This window comes from Neolamprologus multifasciatus, chromosome 10 (assembly GCF_963576455.1).
Source record: "Neolamprologus multifasciatus chromosome 10, fNeoMul1.2, whole genome shotgun sequence".
Lineage (NCBI taxonomy): Eukaryota > Metazoa > Chordata > Actinopteri > Cichliformes > Cichlidae > Neolamprologus > Neolamprologus multifasciatus.
The window spans coordinates 32,434,353-32,446,774 of NC_140448.1; the positions used below are offsets into that span (position 1 = coordinate 32,434,353).

The 12,422-nt window shown below is 39.3% G+C and overlaps 2 protein-coding genes across 2 annotated transcripts; one reads left to right on the top strand and one right to left on the bottom strand.

Annotated features, from left to right (window-relative positions):
- The first annotated feature begins 1,595 nt into the window (after nt 1-1,595).
- or6at1 (odorant receptor, family 6, subfamily AT, member 1) lies at nt 1,596-8,189 on the top strand. Its single transcript, XM_085175599.1, is given in 5 exon segments — nt 1,596-1,828; nt 4,657-4,841; nt 4,940-4,994; nt 4,997-5,601; nt 7,850-8,189. Coding segments are annotated over 5 exon segments (1,053 nt in total). The 5' UTR covers nt 1,596-1,785; the 3' UTR covers nt 8,015-8,189.
- A 2,338-nt stretch (nt 8,190-10,527) lies between these two features.
- Nucleotides 10,528-12,171, bottom strand: LOC146510567 (olfactory receptor 8G17-like). The gene has a single exon (XM_085175600.1). The coding sequence runs from the start codon at nt 11,535-11,537 to the stop codon at nt 10,548-10,550; it is 990 nt and encodes a 329-aa protein (XP_085031726.1). The 5' UTR covers nt 11,538-12,171; the 3' UTR covers nt 10,528-10,547.
- Nucleotides 12,172-12,422: the final 251 nt, after the last annotated feature.

The following is a 12,422-nucleotide window of genomic DNA, read 5'->3' on the forward strand; positions in this document are numbered from 1 at the left end:
CAATGGCTCCCAGGGGGGCAGACGCATCCTCCTTGCCCGGACTGCCTAAACCAAACAGCTCAAAGCTGTAGCTTGCCCTCAGCACAGTTACAATTTGAATTAGTTTTTTTAATGTCAACAACTAAGAAATGAAATAATTTTAGTTATCATGTTAAATCTCTTCAACTCCTCATGTCATTAAGATAAGATGCAGGCCTAGCATAGCCTAGATTTACAGGTCTAGCATAACGTATCATCAGGGTGACTGAAAGCATTTGGCAGAGGCGGCATTTGTAACTTTTTGAAGCTACTGCACTCAAAAAAGTGAAATTGGCTGGTTATTGCATTTACATGAGTCTTACTTATAATCTGAACAAAATAATTTGATGTTTCTATGGTATATGTCATCAAATCATTTACGATTTGTATGAAATTCAACAACTTAACAGTTGCTAAATTAATTCCTATTAAAATGATGTGACATAATCTAGCAAAAATGGTTAGTTGCTTGGACTCAAATAAATAAATAAATGTAAATGTTTTAATTTACAAATATCAACATTGTTGTTGTTAACAAAAATGTATAGAAATTTTTTTAATCAAACCTTGTAACCATAGCTTTCCTACTTTTGTTTTTTAAGTATAGAACGACAGCTCGGTGGCGAGCACTGTTTCCTCGCAGCAAGAATGTCCTAAGTCCTAAGATCCACCAACTGGCCTTTCTGTGTGGTGTTAGCATCATTGTGTTTGCGTGGGTTCTCTCCAGGTACTTCCTCCCACAGTCCAAAGACATGTGAGGTTACTCGATGATTCTAAATTGCCCATCAGTATGAACTGTGAATGTTAGTGCATATGGCTGTCTGTCCCACCTCTGCCATAGTCCTCTCACCCTATGACAGCTGGGAAAGGCTCTAGCCTCCGGGATAAGCAGAGAAGAATGGACGGATGGGCTCCCTCCCTGAGCCTGCTTCTGCCAGAGGTTTCTTCATGTTAAAAGGGAGTTGTTCCCTTTATTTGTTCATTTAAATATTTGTTTTTGTTTCGTTTTGGGGTTTTTTTGGGGGGTGGGGGGTGTTGGTGTTAGTGTGGACAGAGCTGTGGCTGTACGGTCGTTAATGCCTGTCATGTTGGTAATCTCAGGTGGGGAGTCTTAACAGCCTTGTTTAGCCTGTGGGACTTCTGAGGCAGCTGATTGCTCTGGCAGTCTAGTACAGGTGGCTGAGCTGAGGTGAAGAAGAAATTTAAAAAGTCATTGCCCTAGAAATTGAGAATAAACACACACACACACACACACACACACACACACACACACACACACACACACTTAAAGCAACAGTTTGTATAATGAGAAGGTTAAGCAAGTGTTTTGAAGCAGGTTTTTGTTACCATGGCTACAGGGATAATTATGTTTCTGTGCTTTTTGCATTTAAACCCACAAAGGTACCTAAAACAAGTCCCTTTGGTATTCTTTGTGTTCTTGTGTGTTACATTTTTAATTCTGATGCTCTGATGTAACTCGGCCTAATTAAAGTTTTCTGGTCACTCATTAGTTGTTTTTTTCTAGAAAAGGCAGAATGTGGAGCAGTGGACTTCAGTCCTGCTTAGACATCCAGGTAAGCCAGTGATACCTTCTCGCGTATTTTGTAAAGCAACCTTTAAATCTGGAGGAGTTTCATTTGTGTTCTGCAGCCTTTTAATGTTTTCATGCACACATAAATTTTTTCTTCACTTGTCATTGTCGTTTATCGAGCTAATTTTTTCTTACCTGGTCACCTGTTGGGAGGTTCGTCTGTCTGGTGAGAAGAGATGGAGCTGTGGACATTCGATATTCCACTCCAAAGTCCCAGAGGTCTGTACCTTTACTTTACTGTCTTTACTTTTCCACCAACTAATTACTGATATCCAGTCAAAACTTTATAATCTGACATTTATATAAAACAGAAACACTTGTTAAAGGTGATAAAGTGTAAAAATTATTTAAAACTGAGTCTGTTATTGTTGTTGGTGCTTTTACAGTTCTGGACCCTAACCACAATGTTAATAACACTTTTTCTTTTTCTTTAAATAACAACCATAGTTGGAATCCAAGAGATCAAATAACAGACAACTCAAATGTATATATATAACAACTGCATTATTAGTGTTTGTGGTGTTTCTTTTAACTAATGTCATTATTTGATTAAATCTATTGTTTTAACCAAACCTACAGTATTATTTGAAGTTATAGTACCTGTTTATGGGGTACGGTAATACAGCAAAAACTGAAGTACAATTTGGTTTTTGGTACAGTCATACTGAAGTTTATTTGGGTTCATTTATTTTAAAATTTAGTGTTCTTAAAGTAACTTTAACTTAAAAATAGGTGATACTCATTTACTTTGCTATAAGGAGTTCATGTGACTCAATTTTGAGTAAGTAGCTTAAGTTATTTAATAATTCTGATACCTTTAGATTAAATTAGATTTTTACAATAGAAATGGTGGTTACTTTCAAGGAGGTTAAGTGATTGTTTAGGTATGCTTGTCAGTGTGATTACAAGTAACTTATTTTTACAGGAATCATTTTAATACAGCTCAAAATAGCACAAATCTTGACGTTCTCACAAAAACCCAAGAATGATCTCATAGCAGTTCATGATATACTCATGACTACTAATCTAATGATTCCCGTTGCTGGCCCACATTTCACAACAGTATGTTGTGTCCTTGAGCACAATTTTTCTTCAGTCCACTCTATTTGTTTATTTAAAAAGTTAGATAAATTCTAGATTAACAATTAACAAAGAGTGTATTTGTTTTCATGGCAGTTTTTCACAAATCACTTGTATGATTTTTTTATCCATCAAATTGCATGTATGTCATTTGATTAAGGTTCGTCATTTGATACCTCTCAGTGAGGTTTGGAAAAAAAGTGATATCAGTAAAATTATAAACCTTGTCACAGCTGGTGGTCAAACCTCCCTGCTTTTTCTGGAAAAATATGTGCTTTTGACACAAAATGCATTACTTACAAATTTATGATAATTCATTTTTGACTATTTCCTACTCGTCACGGCTGCTACAACAGTCGTGTGGTGTTTGTGAAGGAAGGACCTAAATGCAGGCGAAGGCTGTGATTCGAGTGAGCGTTTTATTTACAGTGTCTGCACAGTGACAAAAAATAATGATCGGGGAGCTACCAAAACTTAGAATGGGAAAACCAACGTCATGCAAACTCAAACTGAAAAACAAAACGCTAAACACTGTGATGCCTGAAACCACGGGAACACGTGGCATGAGAGGCAGAGAGACACAGAGAAACACCAAGAAATGCAGTTGTGTACTGAATAATATAATGTCTGTGAGTATACTGATTTTGAAGTACTGTGTTAAATGTAATTACAACCACAATGATAATGCTTTTGCTGAACATGGCTCAAACTCTCCTGGGTTTAAGTCATCATCTAACCATAGCTGTATTCATAAGATAAGAAATCTTGGTAATCCAGATCCAAGGACTGAAAACTACTTTTTGTTTGCCTCTGAAGAAGACAAGGACAAATTCCTTGGGCAAGTATTGGGATCATCGTTGTAAATGGCTTGAACCTTGTTTCTTTATTTTTGGAAACATGTTTATATATGAGTATTATTATGTAACAGCTAACAGCAGTATTATTATTATTTATATATGAGTAGATGAATTTTGAATAATTTGGCCAGTCTGAAAAACTTCAGTGTGAAGGATTTTAAAGCATCTCAGCAGTAAACAGAATCAGAATTACAATTATTGTTTCTTTTTGCATAAAAAAGAAATCTGTCTCGCTATCATGTTACAAACAGTCGCTTAAAAATAAAAAAATATGAATATTTAGCTATGAAAAACCTAATATTTATACCAATATCACACATAACATATCACTCTCTCCACTAAGAAAAAGAGAGATTATGAGGTTCGGGGCTTTTATGCTTTGTTAAGTTTGTGAAATAGTCCAGCTGCATGGGGAAAAAAACTGGTACTGATGGACTGCAGCTTCCTGCCAGAGGTTAGTGGGACTAAAAACTTATGTAATGTGGGAATGGCAATCTCTCATGTCTGTCACAGTGTCCCAGAGGTGTACTAGTAGTACAAACGATACTGTGATGGGTCCATCTTCTAGATTTAATGTTATGCCAAGAGAAAAAAAGTGGCTTTTTAACATATTGTCTGCCTAAATATAAATTTAATATATAAATATCCGTGTAAAAGATGGTGATAGTTTCTGATTCTGAAAAGGAAAGCCAATGCAGAAGTGCCTGACATTTTCATTTATTTTACCACGTGTCAGCAGAAGAACGCTCCTCTCGCTCAGTCTGTAGGAAACAACCTTAACATTGAGTTATTTTATGAGCTTTATACATACTTGATGAGTTTTGGTCTTACACCATAGTTTTAAGTCTTATCAACATGATGATCACCCTGTTAATGGTCCCACAGAAAAACAGAATAAAACAGTGTGATTTAGGGCATTGTTACTTTATAATTGGCATGTTGCTATCATATAAGCATGAGGACAATAGAAAAAATGCTTAGTGGAAGTTTACTGGCCAGTGGGTGCATCACAGCTGGCATCATATATCATCATCTCAGCAGCACAAACAATGCACCTTTTTGGACTTGGACCCCTCTGATTAACACTGACGAGCTCTTTTTTTCCTTCAGAATTCCCAACTTTGTCAACCAATCACAGATCTAGTTCTGTTAACGGGACCTTGGGACTCGGTGGTGTCACGTTCTTTATCATCCAGGGCCTCACAAACCTCGATGAGAAAAAGATCATCCTTTTTTCCATCCTGTTGCTGATTTACATCATGATCCTGGGAGGAAACGGCATCATCATCTATGTGGTACAGAGAACAGTTTAATCAATATTGTCTTAGTCTAATAAAGAGTTGAGGTTGAGGTGAGGATGTGACGATTACCATCTATGTCTTTCCTGCTGCAGGCACTGACGGATCCAAAGCTCAACTCTCCGCTGTACTTCTTCCTCTGGAACCTCTCCTTGTGGACATGGTCTACACCACAACCACCATCCCCAACATGCTATCTGGCTTACTGACAGATATCTCAACCATCTCTGTCCTGGGCTGCTTCCTCCAGATGTTCTTCTTCATTCAGTTATCTGTTACAGGCCGTGCCATTCTCACAGTCATGGCATACGATCGCTACGTGGCGATCTGCAACCCTCTGCAATACAACAGCATCATGACCAGGCCTGTCCAACTGCTACTTGTTGCAGGAGCCTGGGGATTCGGTACAATTTGCACTCTTCCTGCTTCTGTGATTGCCTTTGGGAGGCCTTACTGTGGCCCAAATGTGGTGAAACATGCCTGGTGCGACCTATCTTCTGTAAGGCGGCTTGTGTGCGGTGACACCTCTTTGGATAACATTGTGTCTCTCTCTTTTGCAATGGTGGCGCTGCTGACCACAGGTGTCTTCATACTCTCCTCCTACATCTTGATTGGTTTTTCCATATCCAGGATGGTTGTTGCTCAGAGGCTGAAGGCGTTCAGAACATGTGCTGCCCACCTGACTGTGGTGTCCATCTCTTATGCAGCAGCCTCATTTGTATACATTTCCTACCGAGTGGGAAACTTTTCATCAGAGGTAAAAACTTTGCTTTGCTTTCTCTGTAATGTCTCAGTGCAGTACTCTGTAAAGGTCTTGAGCCACTCCTCATTTATTTCTATTTTTGGTAGGAAAACAAGAAATACGTGCAGAGATTTACTGGAACAAACCTTCACAGACATATTTCTGGATCAGTAATATGTTTTCTTTTTATCTGTTAATAATCATGTGGAACTGCACATGATTATTTGCAGCTAGCAAGTTGTTAATGCTATCCATCAGTCTAAAACCACCATGTTAATATGTGGAGATCCTGAAGGCTGCTCAATAAAAGTTATATTTTAAATATTTGTTCAAATTAGTTCAAATTATTATTTTTTTTCTTAAAGAAATCTGCTACACCATGTATAATTTATGTCATGTGTAAATTCCATTGCAAATATTAATCACAGCTAAATTAAGAGGGGATGGCAGTAAAAACCCCGGAGCTGTGATGTCATCAAGTACAGTGCCGTTCCAATTGTGGAACGATCACACTGCGTTCTCGGGAAGTCTGGACTCCTGTGTGAATTTACGAAGTCCAGACAAGCGGAAATGCGAGTACGGACTCGTGTAGTGGCTTGCAAAAGTATTTGGCCCCCTTGAACTTTTTTTTGTCACATTACAGCCACAAACATTAATCAATGTTATTGGAATTCCGCGTGAAAGACCAACACAAAGTGGTGAACACGTGAGAAGTGGAATGAAAATCATACGTGATTCCAAACATTTTTTACCAGAGCCACTGTACATGAGGATTTAGAAAAGACCTAACAATCTGCAGTCTATAAACTACCCTCAGCTAACGCCAGCTAACAATGTTAGCTCGGTATGGAGTATCCTTCATTAAAAGTAATAAAAATATTTGATATACCTTTATTAGTCCCACAAGGGGAAATTTCATAAGGCTGCCGACCTATTGCACACAATGGTGGCGCCATCTTACCCTCCGACCATACATACATTACACAAACATCACATGGGGAAGACAGGTCAGAGAGGTATAACAATGGAAAATGCACCACATGAGGAAAGATAAGGAGAAAAAAATAACTCCCCCCAGACTGAGCTCCAACAGGGAGATCAGTTTGAGAACAGAAAAAACACCTCTGCACATGAAAAACTCTTAATACACCAAAGAAACACATGACAAGCAACAGGGGTGGGTAAAGGGAGGGGGGATGAGTGTGTGCATATCAGTGTATATGTGTGTGTGTGCGTGTCCAGAGTTCAGCTGAGACAGTGTCCTTCGCCCTGCCAGGCTAAGTAAACAGTCTTCCAGCCAACCCAGGTGGCCTTGCATGGAATGGGAAGGAACAGTCTCAACACAGTCGTTATCAGGGTGTTTTGTTCAGGTCCAGCCTTGCAGCTGGTGCCAAAGGGGTATCCGCATGAAGTGATGGTGGTTTTTACTTTAGTGCGAACAGCAATAGTACATCAAAGATACTGAAGTTTCACCCATCCCATTCTTCTTATGAGGTGGTGTCGGAATTTCCAAGAAATGCATTCCTGCCCATGCACTGCTGGCTGTTGGGCTGGCTCTTGGTCAGCCCAAAAGCTGATGCCACCAACATTAACAGGACACTTACGTTACAGCCTCTTATTATGTGTTTTGTTTGGGTTTCCAGCAATCAGAATCAGATAGACTTTATTAATACCAGATGGAAATTGAGTAAAAAGAAGAAGAAAAAAGGGCCGGCTGCTCATAGCCATGCGATATATGACTACATGCACCTGCGCCAAGTGCGTTTAATCACCAAAACTGGAGAAGGCATGGAAAGGGGGTAGCCTAATATATGAAGCCGGAAATGATTGCTGTGTATTCTATTTATTTCAGCAAAGTAACTGTATTCTGATTACCACCTATTCAAATGGTAACTGTAACAGAATACAGTTACTCATATGTTGTATTTTAAATACATAACGCCGGTACATGTATTTGGTTACTCCACAACACTCTTGACAACCAGGTGATATGTTAAATCACCCTGTGGACACAATAAACCACGACAAACCAAAAAGTACTTCCATCATTGCTGTGATAACATGTTGATATGACTTCCACCACAGTGCTGGATACTTTCACAATGTTTCTGGTTTAAATCCCAGGAAAAAAAAAAGTCATGCCAGTTTTTACCAAGGGCCATGCAGCATGACTCCATTCATGCTAATGGACCAGATGGACCAGCAATGTCATCCTCGAGTGTATAAACAGATGAATTAAGCATCACATCTGACTCTGTTTCAGGTGCGGATCATTGTGTCTGTGCTGTACTCTGCTCTGACTCCCTTCCTGAACCCGATGATCTATAGTCTGAGGAACAAAGAGCTGCGAGAGTCTATCAGAAGAACTTTGAGCGGGTTCAGACCTGCTGCTGTGTTACCCACCAAGAAAATCAGCACTTTGTCCTGATCAAGTGTCTGACACAAATCATATTTAGAAATGGTGATCTTTTAATTACATGGTTGATTGTGCCAATATTAATAATAGATGTCCAATTGTTTATGTACTGATGAGCTCATATATAAAATCTACTGATAAAGTAGATTGTCTCTGTCACTTTCTTTTAATGTTTGAAATAAAGTCAATGTTAACACAACCTTTAGACGTGTTTACATTTCTCTTCAGCTACACCAGACAGTAGAGCAGTAAGCTGTCAATCTTGAAGCTGTTATATTGTTAAATAGTGGTTAACAGAGACTACATGAGTTATCTGGGTCATTCATGAAGTGATTGGCTTACACCCAAGTGTTCTTATGACTATTTTACAGTTAAATAATAATTCATATATAATTATTACAGAGAATTTGTTAAGCAGTTCCTGCCCCAAGTGGAGGAGTTTAAGTATCTCGGGGTCTTGAGTGACGGGAGAAGGGAGCCGGAGATTGACAGACGTACCGGTCTGTTGTGGTGAAGAGAGAGCTGAGTGTAAAAGCGAAGCTCTCAATTTACCGGTCAATCTACGTCCCTACCCTCACCTATGGTCACGAGCTGTGGGTAGTGACCGAAAGAATGAGTATGAAACTAGATGGAGGGAAATAATAAGCAGTGATGTGCGATACCACTGGTTTCTTTTTCCAGTCTAATAAAGTAAAATTCAGGCTGGTTTTGACAAAATTGATCCAATACTGATGCTACATTCTGTTGTTTTTGTGGTACAACAACAACAACAACAACGAAACAGCTGGCACTTAACAGTGTACACTGCATTACTGTTTGTGTCAGGGGACACAATCCTACATGTGTGGACCAGTTTTTGGTGAAGCATGTTTTAGGGTTTAAAAGCCACATAGACCCGTTTTTAGAGAAAATGCGTCTCACCTATTCCAATGTTGGGATTTCCTTACCTGGATGACTGAACATACATCAAGACATTTCACTTTTATGCTGAAGGCAAGCAGTCTTTGTGTCCAGTTTGCTCTTCAAAGTTTCACAAGAAAATATTAAGTGTTTATGGAGAAGTTAGCATTTTCAGTGCAAGGTTATGATGAGAGGGTTAATGTGCTACAGATCAAACTAATTTCACGGAGGTATCTGGTGCAACACCACAAATGTCTTCATGGCAGTTTTCACATGCTGACTGACAGCGTCTCCCTGCAACCACTGGTTGTCAGGCAGACACCAACTGGTGTGGCTGAGGCCTTACCTGCATTATATTGAGGGGAATGCAGATGTCTGAGGTGAACTGCTGTGATATATGTATTTAGTAGAGATGGCACGATACCGATATGAATCCGATACAGTGTTTTTTAATCAATAAAACTGTTTTTTTTTTTAATATCTTGCTGCATTTTGTATAAGTTCATACTCAAGTTTAAATAAACAACAACACTGAAGCTATTCTGTTATACCTGTATGTAAAAATCACACTGCACCCAAAATATTTCATAGTTTAGCAACACTGATCAATCTAATAAACTTAAACCTGCTCCATCCTCCCTATTCTGGTATTTTAAAGAGCACTTAGCAGAAATATTAAGCAGCCTAACTAATAGGGTTGCAAACTCCAGCAAAAAAAAATAGGGAACCACCCTCCACCTCATGATGCTTAATCAATGTAATCAAATTTAATTTGATGCAGGGGGAAAAAAATGCACAGAATTATTTTTCAAGAATAATTAAATAGATTCAACATCTTTCTTCAACAGAACTGCAGACTGCACAGATGGTATCTTCCCAAAGGAAAAAGTACTGTAGCTTACTAGGGTATATTAGACTTAACAGTTACTATATACAGTAATGGACTTCTATATATTTAATCAGATTAAAACTTTGGGTGTAAGAGTCAGATAATTATTTATTAAAAGCTTAAATAAATATTAAATAAATTCTAACAACAGCTTATCAAGCTTAAACGTGCTGCTGTTGTTCAGCCGCTGGTTTCCTCTTTCTGGTGCAAAGTGAGACAAAAACAAAGAAGAGAGACGGACTCGCGACAGAAAAGCCGATCAGCTGATCATTGATCAGTTTCATGATTGAAGTAGCAGCAGGAAGGGGAGGGAGAGAGAGGCAGTCGCTCCATATATCAGTTGTTAAGCTTAACGTGGGAATGCTTTACAGACATTCAGAGATGAACTTACACACTTGCTTTACTTCTCTCTGGGATAACTTCATCGGAGATGAAATGCTGGTTTGGTAGCGACGCTACAAATACACACAGCCGCTCTATCACGTGACCACACTGCTCCAACGTGCTACGGTTATGAGCCGAGTTACGCTGTGTAGCAAGTTTTGTGAGGTGCTTTTCTGATATTTAATGGATCGATTACATTTTTTATTTCTCTCCGATATCCGATCCAGTAATTTAGGTCAGTATCGGACCGATACCGATACGTAATATCGGTCCATCTCTAGTATTTAGTAAAGTGATATGAGAAATGGGAACAAGAAAGGCAGAAAAACGTACTGTAAATATATTTATTTATTTATTTATTGAGAATATGAATCATTTCCCGTCAGTCACAGTCACTGTATTCCTCGTGAACATGATGAACATTTTTTGTCGGACTGCTTTGATCTGCATCCCATAGATGACAGCATTCAGTGCTGGAGGAACCACATGGAACATCATGGAGGCTAACTTCCTTTGGTCTGACAAATGTGGGAAGCGATGGAGGAGCACCATGACAATGCCTGACACAAACATGATGACATACATAGTCAGGTGGGTGGTGTAGGTCTGGAGCGCCCGGCTGTTCAGTGTCTTGCTCTTGCTGCTCAGACACACCACGGCGATCCTCAGGTAGGTGATCGTGACGCTGCCAATGGAGGAGCCCAGCAGAAGGATGGTGTAGCCGAGACCGTAAATGTTATTGATGAGGATGCTTTCACAGGAGAGCTTAAACAAAGAGGCATTGTCACAGAAAGGGTTCAATATGATCCACCTGCAGCGTGACAGGCGAGCGCTGAGGCCCACGAGGATCGTCACCATAACAAAGATCACTGCCCAGGCCAAGACCGACAGCTTCACCACCATCCAGTTGGTCATGATGGTGGCGTACTGCAGCGGGTTGCAGATCGCCACATAGCGATCAAAAGCCATGATCATGAGTATAGTGTGAGAAGAACCTGCATAAATGTGAACACAAAAGGCCTGAATGACACAGTCGACGTAGTGGATGTACCGATCTGAGCTGGGAGTAAAAATATCCCTCAGCATACGTGGAATGATCGTTGTGGCTCCAAATACATCATTGATGCTCATGTTACAGAAGAGCAGATACATGGGCTGGTGGAGGCTACTGTCCAGCGTGATCAGGATCACCAGGACAATGTTGGAAAACATGATGAAGATGTAAATGAGGAAGAGGAGGATGAAAGCAGGAATGGAGGCATCTGGGCTGACTTGTAAACCTTCTAAGAGCAGGATATCTGAAGTCTGGTTTTCCATAGTGCAGAAGGTGAACTTCATCCTGGAGAGAAGAAAAGAAAACATGTTTATTTTCAAACTTTAAAGTGTTTTTGAAAGATACTATTCTCTTGAAGAAAAAAGACCTGTGGTAGTATTTTAGCTACCACAGGTCTTTGGTGTGTGCCATACCTTTTTGGATTTAGTGATTCTTGATCTCTTTAAAATTCTATTGGTTTCACAACATTCTCGTTAGTTTTGATTGACGCACCCTCATTAGTTTCCCCTGAGCTTAATCTGCCACACAATCATATGATCAGTTTCCTCAGTTTGTTTAAACTTCTCACTGGCTTTATTCGGATCTTTTCAATTGTTGTCCTGGCTTTTTTTCTTCCGCATTTGCATTTTCCCATCTGTCTTGTCGGTGGAGAGTGTAGAAATTGCCACTTTGTGACATTTGTGAAGCCTGCTTGAATTAAAGATTTGGGATAGGGATTCTATTTCTGTTCCTTGGTGATGCACTATACATGCTTCCCTTAGGCAAGGGGTCAGCAACCTTTAACACCCAAAGAGCCACTTGGACCCGGTTTCCACGCAAAAGAAAACTCTGGGAGCTGCAAATACTTTCTGAAATCTAAAATGAAGATAACACTGCATATATTGTTTTTTTTACCTTTATGCTTTGTGTGAACAAGTAAAGTAAGTAAAGTTTATTTATTAAGCGCTTCACAGACAGGCAGTCACAAAGCGCTGTACACAGATATTAAAATAAACAATACAATCAATAGACATTATACACAATGTAAAAGATCAAATGTAAATAATGTAAAGAATGTAAAATACGTAGATCAACAAAAGGCTTGTTTGAAAAGTTTTTAACTGCTTTTTAAAAGAATCCACAGAGAAACTAAGGTGTGTTGCTAATGAAATCCATGAAGTGCTACAGAGAAAATTACATTTTATTTATGTAAT

Bases quoted from the DNA above. Each gene is read 5' to 3' on its own strand.
- LOC146510567 (XM_085175600.1), bottom strand. From the start codon at position 11,537: ATGTTTTCTTTTCTTCTCTCCAGGATGAAGTTCACCTTCTGCACTATG.